We start from the raw sequence: 19309 nt of genomic DNA on the forward strand, positions 1-19309 counted from the left end.
AAAATGTTGGCCTTTAACACACGAATTCACTTTAATTAACTCAAACATAGTACGAAAAACTCAGCCATTACCAGTTCCTTTTCTTTTCTGCTGACTATCTAGCGACACAACTTGCTGATAAAATTAAACGAAAGCCGTGACTTAAAACGTCTTTTCTAAGAAATGTGAAGGCAAAATTAGCATCCTATAGGATTTTTAAAGAATTAAGTATATCATTCCTCCACCTGACAATAAGAGATTCAACTTGATATCAAAAATTTATTGAAAAGAAAAACGAGACTCGACTGTATTCGCTTTTACATAACTCTAAAATGTATTTGACACGACAAAGGCTGTAGAAACCACGGGAACACAAAAACCTTTTAGCAAGCAGTTGCAATGTTGAAAGTATCTCCCCCATCCAATTCCCTCACCGGGTACATCTCGGATCTAGATTCTTAAACATCTCCTTTTTGATATAAAGATAAGTAATATAACAATAAACAGGCGTGAGTTGCGTGCCTTTCATGAACGAGCATAGCTTGGGCTCCAACGTTGGTTTGCGTTCGAGTTCTTCCAACACCCTCCTGGGGAAGAAGGAGGGAGGGGGGGGGGAATGAGGTAGTAGGGGGTATTTTAAAAATATAACATGCACTTTAAATTAGAATCCAAGACCGATATGCTACAATACATTCATCTTCAGGAGAGAAATAAAAAGTAGCAATAGTATTTAATTGATAGCAGCTAAATAAATTCATCAAAATCAAATCAAAATGTTAACAGGTTTTTATGAGCACGTTGATAAAATTAATAGTATATCGGAGTTTATTTTTATATGCCTGGGTTGAAAATAATGCAAATGACTCTGTCGAATTTAATAATTAAGTAACCACCAGCAGTCGAATATCATTGCAAATCAAAACACAATTTCTTTTTTTAGCACAAAGTCGATTCTTCAAAGGTTAATATCTCAATAAACTCTTTTCATGTATTTTGGTTTTAGTTGGAGTAGAAATAAAAATGAAAATTTAATGCGATTATAGTAACGGGACCACGCCACCGTCAAGAAGGGAACGTTAATTTTGGGCCACATGGAGATATTGGTTATCATTGTCAATATCACACTGATTTGTTTACATCACTTAATTACCTTCTTCCTGACTGCTCATTGGAGCAGAAAGGCTTGTAGTGCTCTGGGTATTAGTGTCGTATCCTTTTTAGCTTGTTGAATAATGTTTGTGGAGCCAGGAATGTCAAAGTAGAGAACATGGATCCTGAAAAAGACGAAGATACGTCGAGCTGCCTTGAAATACACTGTGATGACAACGAAACGTTAAAAGAACTGAACACGCAAAGGCACTCAGGAGTACTGTGTGATGTTAATTTGATTGTTGATGGCGAGGAGTTTCCAGCACATAAAGGAGTTCTTGCGGCTAACAGCAGTTTCTTTTTAGCTATGTTCACCACAGAAATGCTGGAAAAGGATAAAGCTAGAGCTAGCTTGAAGAGTGTGAGCGCCGAAGCAATGGAAAGCTTATTAGAATTCATGTACACCGGACAGATTCAAATTCATGTCGAAAACGTGTTTGAGTTGTTGGAAGCATCCAGTTTTCTTTTTGTGGAAAAGGTTAGGAAAGCATGTTGTCAATTTTTAGAAAGTGTAGTTGACATGGAAAATTGTTTTACGATTCTTTCTTTAGCTGACGCTTTTTCGTGTAACGGTTTGAGTCAAACAGTCACCCAATATATAAACCGAGAGTTTACTGAACTTGCCAAAACAGACACATTTTTGAAGCTTACCAAGGAAGATATCATAAAGTTTCTGTCCAGTGAGGATATACAGATTGAAAACGAAGAACAGCTCCTTGACATCGCAATAGATTGGATAAACTACGATCTGGATGTACGAAAAGACTGTCTTACTCAATTGTTAAAATTAATTCGACTGCCGCCCTTTTCCCTGCCATATATTCAAGGAAAATTAAATCAAATGGAACTTAATGAATCCAGGATGGTTTCGAAACTTGGGCAAGCAACCAAAGAAGCACTCTGGGCTCAAAAAGCTGGCAAAGTTACCTCGAGAAAGTCATGCAGCGTGATTAAAGTGCTTGTGGTGGCAGGTGGATGTGATAACTCAGCAATCCTCAACAGTGTCTGTTGTTTTATTCCTGCTGTGGGTAAATGGACCAACCTGTCACATATGAAGCTTCCTCGATGGAGGTAAAGTAAAATTTGTTAGATTTTTTGTACAGCAGTTAAGCAAGACTCATTGCTGACAGTGAAATCATTGGCCGTAAAAGAAAACAATTAGCAAAAACCTTCTAGTCACAACAAGATGTCTTAATCTTTGCAATGATTCGAAATATTGATTATGTCATAAGTGTGTTCTGTGTGTCAGTGGGTATTAAAATACGTTAGTGTTTAACACCAAAAAGGCTGAAGCAGTAATAAAATACGTAGATCGAGTTAACAGGTAGCTTGTTCACTTATTTGCTTGTCGTGTTCCAGTTGTTTTTCTATGCTTGATCGATCTTAAACTTTCTTCCAGGCTTCAAATGGTGACTTTGGAAGACAAGCTTTTTGCCATTGGCGGACTTAGAGACGTTTGTGTCAGCGATCCCGTGATTCCTTTCGTGGAAAGGTTTAGTGGTCAAAGCAACTCATGGGATACAGTGGATTATCAACCCGCAGTGCATGATGTCGAGTTGGACTCATTCTGTGCAGTGTCCACTGGCCGCAGTAGCGTGCTTCTTGTGGGAGGACTGGATCCTAAAACTAACAGATGTACATCCAATGCTTTTACGGTTAAGTTAAAAGATGGCTCTTCAAACGTTATGCCGTTAGCATCATTGTCTTTTCCCAGGGCGGGCCACTGTGTAGTCTTATCAGGAGACCACGTGTATGCTATTGGCGGATTTCAAACTCCATACCCACATGCTATTCCAGTCGTGATTCGAACTGTTGAATGCTATGATGCAACTAAAGGTAACTCTACGCACGGTAGCTGTTCTAGCTTCAGATAACTAAACAAAAAACTGTCCTTCTGATACGAAAATATACACTGAAATGTGTTCTCTTAGCCCGTATTTTAGCCATCTTTTTTCAGTATTTAACGAATAGCATCAACTTTCCATCATGCATGTCATGATGTACTACTCACAAATGGTTTTAGTAAAGGCGATTCCACTGAATTGCATTGCGCATCCTTGCTTCGCGTCATTGAGCGCGCGCGCGCGCACACACAGAGAACACTGCGAGATTTCCTTCAGGTTAAGCTCGGAAGGAAAATAAATGGTCATTCTCTTTTAAACGAGCACGGTGACCCCATTTTTAAATGTATTAATTTAAGTGTCATACAGGTGTCTACAACATATCGCGATTTATAGAAAAGTTTAAAACTCTACATTGAGATATTTTTATTTAAATGCTGTACCAAGTACCGGCCAAGTTTAAGAAAATTTTAAATACTCTTTCTATTTCAGTGGAATCACCTTAATTGTCATCGTCAAGACCATTAATTTCATTTTTTGCGTTTTCGTAGATGCTTGGAGTTGTGTTCAACCCATGAATGAAGGACGACAATTTGCTGCTGCAGTGTCATTGAATGACAAGATCTTCATCTTTGGTGGCTGTGACGGACACAATGTACTTTGTTCTTGTGAAGTTTACAACACAAAAAATAACAGATGGCAGCACATCGCCCCCATGCGTTATTCTAGAATGAAGCATTCTGCCGTGGTGCACGCTGGTAACGTTTATGTTGTTGGTGGTGTAAGCACCAACAGGACAGGTCCACTGTTGAGCTCAGTAGAATGTTACATTCCCGAGGAGAACCGCTGGACAAGTGTGCCGGACATGCTTACTGGAAGATTTGACCATCAGTGCTATGTTGCCAATGTCGGCTACAAGTTCATCGCTTCTGTTATGGAAAAACCTAAATAAGTGACATTGTCCTGTGTGGACGCATTACCTTTACGTCAGGAAAACTAGTTTCCAGTAATTTCAATCATTTTATAGGATTGCTTATTAAGACTGTTGCTACATAGCAGTATTATCATCTGTTTTTAGTTGTGCATGTTTAATCTTGGCTCAGTTTTAAATGGATATTTACATTTACATATTTGAAAATTCAAATGGGGATAAAACATCGTTTAACAAATCAGCAATTACTATATTTTCTTTTTGAAAAACTTGACTTGATCTAACTTCAATATTTGTTATTGAGAAAGGATTTCTTTTTTACTGTAAATCAAGAAGCCGTGTTTAAGGAAAACTATTTTATATTTTCAGTACAGAGTTACAATTGAGAATGAGCATTAGTTGTTGATGGACAAAGCCAATCTTTATTTACAAAACGTCTGGGTTACATGTAGGAGGGATTGGTGCCATAATGCTGGTCTAAACAAAAACTGTTTTTAATGCTTATGTAATAAAAGTTATTTTGGGAATATACTGCTGTTTATGTTTTGAGAGAGCAAAAAAGAAAGGGAAAGAGAGAGTGAACGAATTTTAGCATACGACTGAAGAGCTTTATCATGCTTTACTAAGCTTGGAACAGTATCACTTTTAGCTGCCGAAACAGAAGGTTGAAAGAAAGTTTGCAAGATTTGTAAAACAAGGGATTCTCAAAAATGGCAGTTTCTTAGTGATGAGGACGGCGCAATCACCAGATGACAAAAAACGAAGGATATAAAAGAGAACATAACCGAACCACAGCACAATAGCGAAGCGACAATATTTTGTACAACGCGAAGATATACCCCCGCACATGATCAACGTAAACTTATTATTATTATTATTATTATTATTATTATTATTATTATTATTATTATCATTGTACTGACAGCTCTGATCTTGACGATTTTAGGAAGTATGCAGCTCCTAGGCATACAGTAAACTGTTTATAAGGACACCGGTCATAGCATAAACTGGTGTACCATTGCGCCGCGATAATGTAATTGCAATTAACCAAGTGGTGACCAGCCCAAGTTTTTTATAAGATAGGAGAAACATGATCGAATTTCTTAGAGAGCTCATCAGATTCGCATGGCAGATCATCGGCACAACCAAATCAATCAGTTCTTGCAGTCAAATAGTCCCTCGCGCCCATCCTAAAGTAGGAAACACTGGATGCCAAACCTACAAATATCGGTCTTCGTATAATTTTTCTTTAATTTTTTTGTCGTTACCCCTCAACGAGTATCTTTCAGAACGTGAATTCAAATTCCCGAGACCACTACAAAGAAGGACGTTTACCGTCACTATAAACTGATGAGTGCGCGCACACAGCTGCAAGGTTTAGCGCACAATTTTATTGAAGCGTGAGGCGACTTCACATGTAAAGAAAATAATAGGATATCATCATTTGAACTAAAATAAGTTAGAATTCGTTCTCTACTAATTTCTATGAGGTGATGGTTGCTTCGGCCTTCGGTCTCATCATCAAGGAAATCTGTAGCTTTTATCTAATTGTAAAATAGTTTTATGATGCTTTTCAAGCAAACAAAAAGTTTTTGTAACTTGAAGCGAAATGGAGAGACCTCTGAAGCGCTATTCGCAAAGAAGCCTGGGATTGACTTCCTTTAAACGTTAGTGCGCATGACTCAAATTTTTGTCATAGGACAGACACAGGACACAGACGACAGAGGATCAAACTGTAAATATGGGGGATGGCGACAGCTTTACAGGCTAAAATTGAAAGTTTGGGAGTAAAACTACGAGAAGAGAATAAATCAAAGGAATGCGAACTGTTGGAAAAAGATAGCGAAAAGTCCACCTGCCCGAAGAAGCCACTTCTAAATCTCGATTCATCGACGAGTACCCGCCGACATAGACCAGGTGAATATATTGAGAACCTGTATGTTCCACCATGAAATCTTTAGTTTAGAACCTGACAGATCAGGTACCATGTTTCTATCAATACATGTTCTTATATATTTTCCTTTTGTTTACCCGGAGTTCCTATTGCCGTACTAATGAATTAGACCGGCTTGTCTCGAACTGATTCCTGTAGAAGGCATGTCGGTGCGAATTTTTTACAGTCGGTTGTTGATTTCATTGTTGTTTATTTGGTGAATTTTATGATTCATGTAATTTTGAGGGATAAAAGAGTTTGGGAGTAAGCTGTGTTTAGTAAATATGCTTTAGCATACAAGACATTTGGTGGTTAATTGTCTCTATTAATTTTTTTAGGTTTTTATATTTATTCTCGAACTTTGGCATGTTTAATCGATAGAAGGATGAAAACAGCAGTCGTAGGTGTAAATTCAACTCATGTTAGAAATAGTAACTGGGCTCTTAACTAAAAAAGGTTATTCAAACAAACTGCGATATTTACTGCTCCATTTTGAAATATGGCCTCTATTCTAATTCTAAAACATGTACCTCTAATAGACTGTACCTCCAGACATAGTCAGTTGATAGAAATCATATCTGAAATCAATTCATACAATCAATATCATAGCAACTGCAGAATAACCTGCATCTCTAGCTACACCATGCAGCTGGCCGTTTGTATACCCGTTAGACAGTCACAGCAGTAGAATCTCAGTAGAAAAATGGCTACAATGTATGTGTCTACACTGTCTAAATTTATTCATGGCCCCAAAGTTCACTAGTAAGGAAAACAAACACTAGAAAAGTGGCTACATGTATGTGTCTACATTTTTAGACTGTCAAGTAATTTGCTAAAACTCTTATTTTACAAGAAATGTGCCTACGGGTCTATATATCAACACAGTCAAAATTTACATTTTGTAATCTTTTTTCTATGTCGTAGGGCAAACAAGCTTAATTCACAATCCTGTATTTGTGTTCAGTGTCTTGTAGATCACGGTTCAACCTTGAAATGCAAAACACTGCCCTTTTCATAATGATACACAAGTGGCAGTAGTGGAACTCAGGAAGACAAACTATGAAAATGAAACCAAAAAATAAAGAAACAATGAGAACTAGAAATGAATTAGCAATGGGAATCATTAAATGAAATGGTTAGAACCTTAGACTGTACGTGGTTCTAACCTTGTCTTGTTAATATGTAGAATTAAAAATGATTGTTTTTCAAATATGATACATGTAGGCTATTATTACTTTCAAACAAAAATTTGTTCTCCATGTGGTCATCTGGGACCTTGTGCTTGGCCCAGTTCCTGTTCTAAAGATTATAGTGTGATGGCAAAGGATGTAGGCTTTGTTAATCTGGTGAAGTTGGTGGCTGTGGGACTGCCGATTTTTTCTACTATATCTGCTTACTGTAAACATTAAACAGGTAAACTGGGGCATTATTCCGGCTAACCAGAGTGCTATACTTATACTAACTGAAGTGTAAGTCTGCAGACTGCAAATTATTTTGCCGTACAACAAATCTTAGAATATTTTTCCAGTCTGTAATCAAGTATACAGGAAGCTCTTCAACACTTTTTGCATTCACAACAGCAGAAATGTATAGAAGGAGCTCAAATGTAATGAGATGGTATAGCAAAATGACTGTTCATTGTAGATGTTGAAGCTGTATTTTTCTAGTTTCCATGTTTGTTTTACTCTAACTCTGTTTGGCCAATTGAACAATAGGAGAATTACGATTGGAGTTATTTTTTTTTACCTCAACAAATTGCCATGTGTATGTACTTGCAAATAAATTAATAATGCCATCTCGAAAAGATGTTGTTTACATACCATAGTACACTGTGCATTACATAATGTTCATGAATGTACCATCACCTTTCTTCTTTTTTCATTGTGCAGTAAATTTATGTGTCCCATCACAACGAAGGCCAGGACGACAAAAAGCTGCTGGATGTCGCAGTAAAGAAGATGACAGGTCAGTAAAATATGACATGAGAAAAAATGTTCATTCTCATTGGTTGAGACCTACTGTATGTTTAATGATTTAAAACAGTGAACCAAACATTCATGAATGTAATACTGTTTATAGAGCATACAACAATGTACATTGTACACGTGTACATGTATTATCACAATCATGCGATATTTTAAGGAAATTCTAGCCTGTGTGGTTGGTGGGTCTCTGCATTTGATTTCCTTTCTGGCAGAGCCGAGCGCTCGAGGATTATGAAAATGGTGAAGCTGCAAGGAAAGTGGGAAGCAGTCAACTTGAAATCCCACCTGCTTTGAATCTTGTTTTTTTAAATGAATGACCTGATTGAATGTGAATAGGAATTTCAAATTGGCTAAGAGCAGTGACATGTCAATCAGATTTTAATTGATTTCTTTCCTAATTGGTACACTTTGTGAAATCAGTGGATGTTTTTATTTTGAAGGTGTGGATAAAACTGGATCCACACAGAAAGTAGAAAAGTTATTGTAAAGGGAGAGTAGGAGAGGGTTAAAAAGGAATTACTTTTTGCAAAAATGATGTTTACAGGGTAGACATGTGTAAATCCATTGGCATTTTCCATGACATCTAGCAGCAACATTTCTGGTTGTATGCACAGTGGCGGGTTCATGCATACAACATTGTAAGTTTATAAGCTTTATTTTGGCACAAGTTTTCTTTGATTTATGCAATACTTGTGGTTGATAATAAATTGAACAAGGTACTTTATGAATTGGAGTTTAGCCTTATGGTTTTTGACTACATGTACCTTCCACTTCTGTCAGCCTTGTTCATGCAATTAAAGACCAGATATTACCAATGGTGAAATTGTACCACAACAGTGTACAATGTACCATGCACAGGCAATGATATGTTATGCAATGGTGTTAGAGCATAGGTACTGGCCTCAATAGTGGTGGTGGATACACAATATGCATAAGTATACAATGTACAGTAGAGCCCCGGTAACTCGAACTCTGAAGGGAAACGAAAAACAGTTCGCGTCAACGGAGTTTCGAGTTATCAGGGTTGATTGAATATTTAATATGCCGTGTTAATAATTGATAGTTCACTGATTTTCCACACGATCATGCATTTTTATGTTAAGAGTGGAAAATGACTGTCAGATACGTGATCTGTTTGTTGCTCAATTAAAATTAAATTGCTGCAGTGTTTGTTTTAGTGTTTAAATCCAAATACACGACTAGAAGAGCTAATGGAATATTTCAATGGGCATCCGTGGGGAGTTGCAAGAACCAGAATTCGAATTATCGGGGTAAATTTGACCCAAATTTTGATCAAGGGAATGAAATTTAGTCCGAGTTAGTGGGGTTTTTGAGTTATCTGAGTTCAAGTTACCGGGGTTCTACTGTATATATAATTTGCGACTCAGGTTTGTTAAAGGATGAGTTCTGGGGGATTATCTACAATGTAGGTTTTAACAATAGTCAGCATTTTAACTGTAGTGCATTTTGCCTTGGCAGTCAAATTGAAGCAAAGCTTCAAGAAATCACAAAACAGACTGGGATTCTAAAGTTGCAAGATAAAGTTAGTAATTCCTACTGTTCTTTTATTGTGGTTGCCTGTACATGTATGTCACATGCAATGTGGTTTACAGAAGGGTTCTTATATTGGATTACTGTTAATAATAAGAAATTCTTTTGAACCAAGTAATTACAATATGTTTTTCATGTAAAGTAGGTGCATTGTTCTTCTAATCCTGATTCAGAGAAAGAAATTGCATAATATATTGCATAATATAAAGTTCCTTACTTTAGGCTGTGATAGCTTTGATAAACTTTTCATCGTACATACCTTTAAACAAACAAAAGCGCAGCGGAGATCAATCAATCGATAAAAATAAAAATTATAACTTTACATGTATACATGTAAGAGTGAAAACCCTGAAAAGTTGCGTACGAACGAACTAACTTCGATTAAAAAGATCAAATCTTAAAAAAGACAACAAGATTTAATCTTAGAAATACAAGCGATATTCGTGAGAGAAATGATTCGCTTCACCTTGACTGAACAACAGTTCAAACGTCGCTTCAGCTACGTTATCCTTGCTTGACGACGTTTGCTCGCTTTGTTTCTACACACTTGTTCATTTGGTAAAATGATTACTTTATATTATGCAATGAATGTGTGCTTGACAATAGGCAATTACATAAAATCTCGAGTGAAGTTCGAGACGTTTACTTGCAGTTTTTTAGGCTTCTCGCGAGACCAGAGTCTCGTCTTGCGAGACAAGAATCTCGTCTCAGGAGAGGGTGGTAACTTACTTTTGAGCGGTACTGTATAACTACTGTTAGTAATAATCCATTTTATGACATTTTACTCTTTCCTTTAATTTTTATTCCACAAAATGTATGACTAAGCACAGTGATTCCCATTGGGCGATTCCAGAAAATATCCGTACCCTACCACGGACGGCTTCCATATTTTAGCCCCCCTTGCCTTCGGAAATTCCAAAATGCGTTATCCCCCCATGCCCTCGGAATTCCATAATCGCTAACCCCCCCTCCCGTTCAGATTTTTCATTTTTTCATCAAGCTCTTAAGAATTCCCGTCAGGGTATGCAAATACGCCCAATGTGGCGTATTTTACATCAAATCATATTTCAAATGACTAGATCTGTACATAGAGACAGTCATTATGACGCAAGAGATTCTGGGATGAAAATGTAAAAAAATAAGACTTTTCTATTTACCATTGTTTAACAGATACAACCTACATTAACTTTACATTGCCCCAAACTGGTGCAGAACATAAAAGTAAGAATATCGTGTGATGCACGTGTGTAAATCCGGAAGATAATACGATCGAGTGCACTGACATATCCGCCATCTTGAATTTTGAGCCTTCAGGGTCAGCAGTCGCTCCCAACCCACGAACTTCAAAATGGCGTCTCGAAGCGTAGCAAAAGAGTTTCCCACTCCACTGAATGGACTAAATATTTGTGGATCCGCTTTGACAAGAAAACAAAGAGCGAATGGAGAAGTTCATCAATGTTAAGGCCTCTGAAGCTTGATGTAGAACCCACATTTTAGCGATTTTTTTTCTGTAAATGAACGCAACACATGCCTGATCGATCGATACTTGTCTTGTATCCTGCTTCCGCGACGCGGTCGTCAGTTTGTGCTTTATTTGCAAATTGGTAGTCCACAAAATAAGCATTTTCAAGGAACACACTCTTGTTTTCTCCTCTGGAAATCCAAGATCTGGAACTCCCCCATGCCTTCGAGATTCCAATCGTAAGTATCCCCCCATGCCTTCGGAATTCCAGTTCAAAGAACCCCCCTTGCCCTCGGATTTCCAAAAAGCCGTCCGTGGTATGGTACGGATATTTTCTGGAATCGCCCATTAACAAATAAGACTTTTTTTTACCAAACAGAGAAATGTTTGGTGCCCATTTAGCCGTTACAATGTTTTAATTGTTACAATGTATTTTTCTTATAACATGTAGTATAATTAGCACTTTTCAGTTGTGGGAAGCAGGGTATAATATTTTACCCTTTAAGGGTAAGATATGGGACAAAGAAAAAATCTGAGCCCCCAACGGGAATCGAACCCATGGCCTCCCAGATACCGGTTGGGCGCTCTTACCAACTGAGCTACAAGAGACTCGTTGTGAGCTTAGTCCATTTACTAGGTTGATATGTGACACGCGTCCTGCATACTGCTAGGATCAGCAATGTCGAAATCATTAAATGTGTTGTAAATAATAAAGATGGTAAATTTCAAGCTCGGTGATAAATAGTGAAGAAATTATTCAACATGACATGAGCATGGGACAAAGAAAAAATTTGAGTCCCCGACGGGAATCGAACCAACGGTCTCCCAGATACCGGTTTGGCGCTCTCGTAGCTCAGTTGGTTAGAGCGCCAAACCGGTATCTGGGAGGCCATGGGTTCGATTCCCGTCGGGGACTCAGATTTTTTCTTTGTCCCATGCTCGTGTCATGTTGAATAATTTCTTCGCTATTTATCACCAAGCTTGAAATTTGCCATCTTTGTTATTGAAATCCTCTAACATTTTCAAACATTCAAAATTATATCAGATCTCATACTAAACTGATTTCAATAAATTTATTATGCTACATGTATTTAACAATTATCCTGCGAAATGGCACAGAATATTCAACAAATTGTCAACAAACTACATTTTGAAGCTATAGAAAAATAGGGTTGTGCAGCATTTCCAAGATTTTGTGCGTATTTGTTGAATTATTAGTTAGGATACATGTATAATTTTTATGTATGCTTGGCTCTAAACAAAACAATAATGGAAGTTGTGCTTTTGTCAGAGTTTTGACTTTACTATTGATGATTTGGAGACTGTTGAAGAAATTGGAAGTGGAACATGTGGCCAGGTGTGCAAGATGAGGCACAAGCAATCAGGACATGTTTTGGCAGTCAAGGTAAGAAACTACACTGTCACCCACCTCATGTACTTTATTATAAAGAGCACTAAACGATCTCCCACTTTTGTTTTTTTGTGCACTAGCTGATTTATGATTTGTAATGGGATTCCCCTCCAATAAGCCCTTTTACCCTCAAAAGGTCTGAAAATGTTATGATGTAGTTTCTAAAATTTTATTGTAACTGATTAAAAAAGATTAACAGCTGATACAATGTAAGACACTCCACTGTAAATCTCTGTGGTGAAGTTAATCAGTTTGAAGTGTTCTAGTCAACATGTACGGTATATTAATAAGTAAATTTAACTTTGCAATAGGCAAACACATTTTAATAATACATGTAATAATAATAATAATAATAATAATAATAATAATAATAATAACAACAATAATAATAATAAATAACTTTATTTCACATGATCATTAAAAGAAGTACACACGTCAATAAAAAGATTAAGTTTATAATAATAATAATAGTATTAATTATAAAAATAATAATTAAAAATATTTTATATTTATTTTCCTCATTGTTTGCACTTCCCTTTAAATACTACACGTAATATAACTCAAAATGTTGGTGCAAGGTTTTAGTCAAATCATCAAGTCTATCTTTAATTTTTTTTATAAATAAATGTATAGAAAATGCGCCGGAGTCAAAACAAAGAGGAACAGAAGAGAATAATTATGGATCTAGAAGTTGTGATGAAGTGCCATGGCTGCCCCTTTATTGTTAACTGTCTTGGGTCATTTATTTCCAGAGTGAGTTAATAACTACATAACTTATCAGACAGTCTGTTGCCATTATAATAGTTGAAGAAAGTTTGTGGTGTGCCAGGTAACATGAACTTTACAACAGTGGTATTGTCCTTTTTTTGTCATTGTATTTTGGTTTCTGGTTTTGGTTTCATGTACAGGATACTGTACATATGTGCAAATCACAAGATTTGTACAGTGTAATTCATTTACTAAGAACCTTTGTTGGATTGCAATTGTAACATACAGTAATCACAATTAAACAAAATACGATCATAGGCAGAGACCTGCTTCTTCCATAATCTAAATGAATTTGTATTTTACCAATTCACATGCTACATAATAAAGCTTATTGTCCAATTGCCCAGCCTGGATAACTGTGTACACGACATCATATTTCCATGGTTTCTTTTTTTTAGTCCGACGTGTTTATTTGTATGGAACTAATGACAACATGTCTGGACAAGTTAATGAAAAAACTTCAAGGACCAATTCCAGAAGATGTGCTGGGGAAAATATCAGTGTCTGTAAGTAGATGAACACAATAACAGCAGATCATGTGACATGGGATAACTTCACAGCAGCCTGTTACCTTCTCCTAAAATGTTCCTCCAGTAATATACAGTACATGAACTACTCTATGGTTAAAATCTGTGTAGCGCTGCTGGTAATGAAGTCCGTTTCAAATTTTAGTGTTTTTCATTTTTCTGGCAATGAAAATGCTGTTTACATTATTTTGTAAGTTCGTACGTTTTGGGACTGGTTGATGTATCTCTTATTCACAGTCTCTGAAACTTTCGGATTTTACAGCATTTTCAGTGTTATAAAAAACCCCTAAAATTTTGCATTGACTACAGTACATACTGCCGGTTAAGATTTTTCTTTACAGGGCTCGAGACTAACGGTAGCCAACTAGCCAAAGGCTAGTTAAAATGCAGTTTTGGCTAGTAGGTTTTGGCCTTTCACTAGCCAAAATGGCTAGTGAAAAAATCAGGCATTAGACTGGCAAGAAACCGCATTTATTAAAATCGTCTCTCAGAGAATATAACTAACAAGTAAACTGTTGACATTATAGAATGTGTTGACAAAAACGCACGTACATGTACAATTTTTATAGTGAAGAACAAAGCCCAATTTTGTAAGAAAAAAACATGAAGATTTAAGGAACATTTTACGGCTCAAGGTGTAAACATTACCGCACATTGTTTTCACCCTCCCCCCCCCCCCCTTAAAGGAAGAACTATGCATAAAAATTGTGGCTAGTAGAAAATACGTTTTGGCTAGTGAAGTCAAAGCTGTCACTAGCCACTTGGCTCGTTAGCAAAAAAGTTAGTCTCGAGCCCTGCTCAAGAATAGTTAATAACATGTAACTGCACAGATAAAATTATAGCTATTTCCTGACTTCCAGTTCGCATGATTACAATGGTTGCTTGTACACTGTAGTATAAATTTATCCTTAGTACCATCAGTTGCCTCTTTGGCCTGGTACATATAAGTTAATGTTACTTTTTAGAATTACACTGTTAAGTCGAACAATAACTCTTTGTTTCTGTTTGTTTAGATTGTCAATGCTTTAAATTATTTAAAGGACACACATGGAGTTATGCACAGAGGCAAGTCAACAGTCTAGCTACTAGTACCTTGATGTACTGTATTTTCACTCTACAACTGTGAAACTATGTCACAGCAAAGTATTTTTATGCTATGTGTACACACATATTTATAGCCATTATCATATATTACCATTCACCAGTGCAAAGGAAAATGCCAATTTGTACCATTAGGGTGGAATTGAACCACAATAATGTACATGTGTTCAGTAATACATTATGCTGTTGCTGTCTCTGTCAGATGTCAAGCCATCCAATGTTTTACTGGATCAGAATGGTTCTGTTAAACTTTGTGATTTTGGTATCAGTGGTCGTTTGGTGGATTCAAAAGCAAAGACAAGAAGTGCAGGATGTGCAGCTTATATGGCAGTGAGTTGTGGATTCACTGTAATGATAAGGGAGTATTGTACATTATTGTACACTACTGTAATGATAAGGGAGTATTATGCACTATATAATGCCAAAGTCTTGATTTGACCCACTGACGGGTAGATCGTCCTACTACCTTGAAGAATTGTTATTTTTTTAGAGATGACTCTAAATTCAGTTGCTTTTTTGTATAGAACTCTTTCTTCATGTTTTGTTTTTGTCATTGAGTATTTTTGTTATAATTCTTACATCTTGATATATAGAAAATGCTACGGAGAATTTTTTTTCATGTTTTTGTTCTAAACCAGGACAGCATATATGTGATAACAAGTATGTCTTAAACAAGTACAGAAATACGTGTAAAGGAAATTGAACTCTGTGGCGGGGTAATTTATATACACGTACAGTACATACGGCCTGATGAAAACAAATTAGTGAACAAGCCCCCTAAACTTTGGTTACATAAGTGCTTTTCACTGACTTGTAGATAGATACATAACCTGTTTTTTTTTCTATTAATATATAAACTATTTTGACAGCCTGAGCGCATTGACCCACCAGACCCCATGAACCCAGACTATGATGTCAGGGCAGATGTTTGGAGCTTGGGAATAACTTTGGTGAGCAAGAATTGTGTAACCTCTACAGAGCAGCTTGTATTGTAACGTTATCAGTTATCCCACCAACAAGACCAGTCCATGAAGTTGTGATTATCACGTTGTATGTTCTGTTTAATGGGACATATCCCTGTGACGTGGCCGTCATTCGTGTTTATACAAGTATTAGAGTTTCTGACATATGAATTATTATTTTCTAGGTTGAACTCGCAACTGGGGAGTTTCCATACAGTAACTGTACAACAGAGTTTGAAGTTTTGTCTCGTGTCATGAACGAAGAACCTCCCTTGCTACCCAGACAGGGCTTTTCTATGAACTTCTACTCTTTTGTCAAGACATGGTAAGTGCACGATAGAAAGAGTATAGAAGAACACTTGCACAACTTGATGCTCAATAGAGAATTTCTTTCCTTTTCCAGTTTGATAAAGGACTACAGATACCGACCAAAGTATAACACGTTACTGGTAGGTGGTTCCAAACTTAATTAAACTAGGCGTTCCTATAAACTAGTTGTAGCTATAGTTTTGTAGCAGGGAACTTTTTGTGCGTTACGCTAAAAAAGGCTCTTGGCGCTCAAGACATATGTGTATGATTGAGTACCAGCAGAGTGGGGGAGAAACCAGACAAGTATGGCCTGTTTCAGGCCTTTGGTTAGTGGGAAATGAAGCAAAGAGAAAACGGCAAGCAAAAAAAAAAAAAAAAAAAAAAAATCAATCAACAAAAAAAATCTAGGGAGGGGCTGGTCACAGGCGTTCCCTCGCTCTATCTCCCTAGTCCCCTCCTGTTTTTTTGTTTTTTTTGTTCGCCGTCTTTATCTTCCACTGCTTATTTCTTAGCGTCGTAACCACTAACTGAACGTCTGGAACAGGCTAGACAAGTAGAACGTATGCTGCTAGTTATTTGGCAACTGTGATGTACTTGCATCCGGACGGACTGGGTAAACTCTGGTCGCTTTACGTCACTGGTACTTCTTCCACTTGGATCAGCCTGATAGCCACTGTTTTTTCTTTCCTTTATCTTTCTTTCGCAATAAGTTATTTGACATCAATACCAGCTGCCATGGTTTCAAAATAAACGTTTTTTCCTTTTTTGCAGAAACACCCGTTTATTCTTGGATTTGAACAGAAAAAGGTCAATTTAGCAGGATGGCTTGCTGCTGTTCTCGACGAGTCCAACTATCCTGGCACAGAAGTTTAGAATGTCTTAGTATTTAGTTTAGTATTGTTCAAGCAGTTTAGCTTTGTATAGATAACATAACAGTAGGAGTATCGTATGTGTACACGTTTGTTGCGTGTGACAATTAATTTGTAGCGTTTCGATGAATTTTGTAAGAGATATAATTTAAATCACCTTCAGCAGACCTGGACAGTATCTTGTGCAAAGTCGGCGTAGTCGCGATCACTGATTTATTTTTAGAATTAAAAAAGGGCCAGGTTTCTTTAAATGACCTAAAATCCTACTAAAACCGAGAAAACCTCGCCTTCTATTTTCACCTGAACTCTTTACAGAAAGTTACAATAAGAAGTAAAATTCCTTTATAGGGATCGGAAAGACCACTGGGACTTTCTAGGACGGTATATAATTCATAAGGCAAGCTTTGTTTAGCATGTCATACATGATGTTGTTTTGAACGTCTTTGTGAGGAGGTGGGTTTGAATCTCGCTTGAGGCTCTTACTTTTCCTTTTTCACATTTGATGTTTTATCGTAATGCAAACCATAATGATCATCGATGGCACCGTAAGTTTAAGAATAGATTGTAGAGATTCTACGTAGGATGTAAGCTGAAGAAAAATATATCTTACCCTATCCAATAGAATAATAATAAAAATATTGAAAGTCTCGATACAGCTTATATCACTCGGGTATAACATCTTTGACAAATGTATGTTTTTATTTTTAGCAATGTACGATGTTATTTATTTTGAGTAACAGTATTGTTTGAAATAAACGTAATATTATTTGTATTTCTTTCATGGCCTAGGCTTTCAATCAGCTTCTCATTGATTTCACATGAAGAAACATTAAATCTGGTAAGGATGAAATGTTACGCGAGCGTGGGACAAAGAGAAAATCTGACTCCCTGACGGGAATCGAAATCATGGCCTCCCAGATACCGGTTGGGCGCTCTAACCAACTGAGCTACGAGAGGCTCGTTTATTTGTTTTTTGTAATAGAGTTGCATTCATACGTCACGTGATCTAGAATGGTACACGAAGATGTCACGTGACTACCATTGAGATTGATTTGGTCAAAACTTTAAGGTATTCCTGCGCGTTTTTACTTGAGAATGGTAATCAAAACTGAATGTTTGAATTGAAGCTTTTCGTGCCGTGTATGACGACCGCTGCACCTATGCTGACACCTCCATGTAGTGAGAAATTAAAACTGGAATTAACAGTGGGGGGGGGGGGGGGGGGGGGGATAAGAGGAATTGAAAGTATAAAATTGTTTCAGACGACAAACACTAGAAAATGTAACACTTGTCGTTGAGGGCGAGTAATTTAATTTAAATGAATCGAGAAGAGTAACAAGTTTATGTCACATGACATTCAGTGGCTTGATAAGCTGTACTATTGTGAGAATATACAATGAAATCACAAAGCCTTTTGCAAACGTTTGTAACGTGTTCTGGTCGAACATAATGGATTGTTTCATTTCAGATTTCATCAAAAGAACTAATAGGTCAATTGCAATCAGTTTCATGAGTGTTCAGTCGTTTTCATTCTCTCCTCTGTATACAAAGCTGTTATTCTCAGTGGATGAAACTTCCACCTCGTACAAGAGACCTTTGGGTAACAATTTTTGCATCTCATTCCAAATGTACACGGTAAGATTCTCTGTGGTGCTGATTGTAGTTTCAAAGTAAGGAATATCTTGATGGAGGCTTTTGTGATCTAGAGGATCAACAACAGACTTCAGATGCTCTTTCAGTTTGCCCAGATGCATCACCATGGAGGTTGTAGGATCTTGCTTTCCTCGGAGAGTGACGTTGACGCTGTAGTTATGTCCATGGCCGTTGCGATTTGTACATTTTCCAAACAACGACTCGTTCTCCTCTTGACTGAGTTTTGGGTTCACTAACCTATGCCCAGCGCTAAATGTTTCCTTTCTCCTAACGTAAAGAACAGGCGCACTTGTTGTTTTGCCGGAGTCGGAGCTATGAGCCATACTGACTTCTGAAAATGTCTGGGCTTTTCTCTGTATCATGAAATTGTGTTTCTCCGCAAAGGAATTCATTTTATATTCAAATCGGACAGGAAGTACATTTGAGGTCATTAACAGTTAATTAGAGTAATGCGTTTCATTTCTATCTGAATCTTTTGTTCGTTTAAAAGCCAGCATGGTATTACGGGTGCAGTAAAAAATCTGTTCCTGACAATACAACTTAACACTCGATGCGTAATTAAACGAACTGTTTATCGATCTTAAACCGATTTATGACGCTTATCTTTGTCAGTTGTTTATTACTATTTCTTTGGTGTGTTCCCGCCTTATAAATTAACTATTACTTTGAGCTTTCCTTTGACTTGAAAGTAACTTCGTTAATCAGAAAAATGACTGGAAATATCTTGACTTCTCCTTTAAGTTAACCGCACTGCCAATTGCAGCCATTCTTATAAAACTTCCTTGACGAAATTAGGTTTACTGAGATAATGGTTCGTTTGCTCATTATCCAGGAACAAAGATCATTGTTTAGTTGAGCTGTTAACGGCGATAGAAGAA

General features: G+C 37.0%; 3 protein-coding genes across 3 annotated transcripts; 2 read left to right on the forward strand and 1 right to left on the reverse strand.

Moving 5' to 3' along the window:
• Nucleotides 1–1005: 1005 nt before the first annotated feature.
• LOC144651205 (kelch-like protein 12) lies at nucleotides 1006–4418 on the forward strand. Its single transcript, XM_078511117.1, has 3 exons — nucleotides 1006–2199; nucleotides 2528–2964; nucleotides 3521–4418. The coding sequence occupies exons 1-3, from the start codon at nucleotides 1247–1249 to the stop codon at nucleotides 3919–3921; spliced, it is 1791 nt and encodes a 596-aa protein (XP_078367243.1). The 5' UTR covers nucleotides 1006–1246; the 3' UTR covers nucleotides 3922–4418.
• Nucleotides 4419–5598: 1180 nt separating this feature from the next.
• On the forward strand, nucleotides 5599–17550 carry LOC144635996 (dual specificity mitogen-activated protein kinase kinase 7-like). The gene is made up of 12 exons (XM_078495135.1): nucleotides 5599–5817; nucleotides 7723–7798; nucleotides 9298–9361; nucleotides 12123–12236; nucleotides 12876–12995; nucleotides 13409–13516; nucleotides 14551–14602; nucleotides 14841–14968; nucleotides 15508–15588; nucleotides 15786–15925; nucleotides 16004–16049; nucleotides 16681–17550. The coding sequence occupies exons 1-12, from the start codon at nucleotides 5649–5651 to the stop codon at nucleotides 16780–16782; spliced, it is 1200 nt and encodes a 399-aa protein (XP_078351261.1). The 5' UTR covers nucleotides 5599–5648; the 3' UTR covers nucleotides 16783–17550.
• Nucleotides 17551–18295: 745 nt separating this feature from the next.
• On the reverse strand, nucleotides 18296–18754 carry LOC144647677 (6-pyruvoyl tetrahydrobiopterin synthase-like). Its single transcript, XM_078507398.1, has one exon. The coding sequence runs from the start codon at nucleotides 18752–18754 to the stop codon at nucleotides 18296–18298; it is 459 nt and encodes a 152-aa protein (XP_078363524.1).
• Nucleotides 18755–19309: the final 555 nt, after the last annotated feature.

This window comes from Oculina patagonica, chromosome 1, assembly GCF_052425735.1.
Source record: "Oculina patagonica isolate OP01 chromosome 1, crgOcupat, whole genome shotgun sequence".
Taxonomy (NCBI): domain Eukaryota; kingdom Metazoa; phylum Cnidaria; class Anthozoa; order Scleractinia; family Oculinidae; genus Oculina; species Oculina patagonica.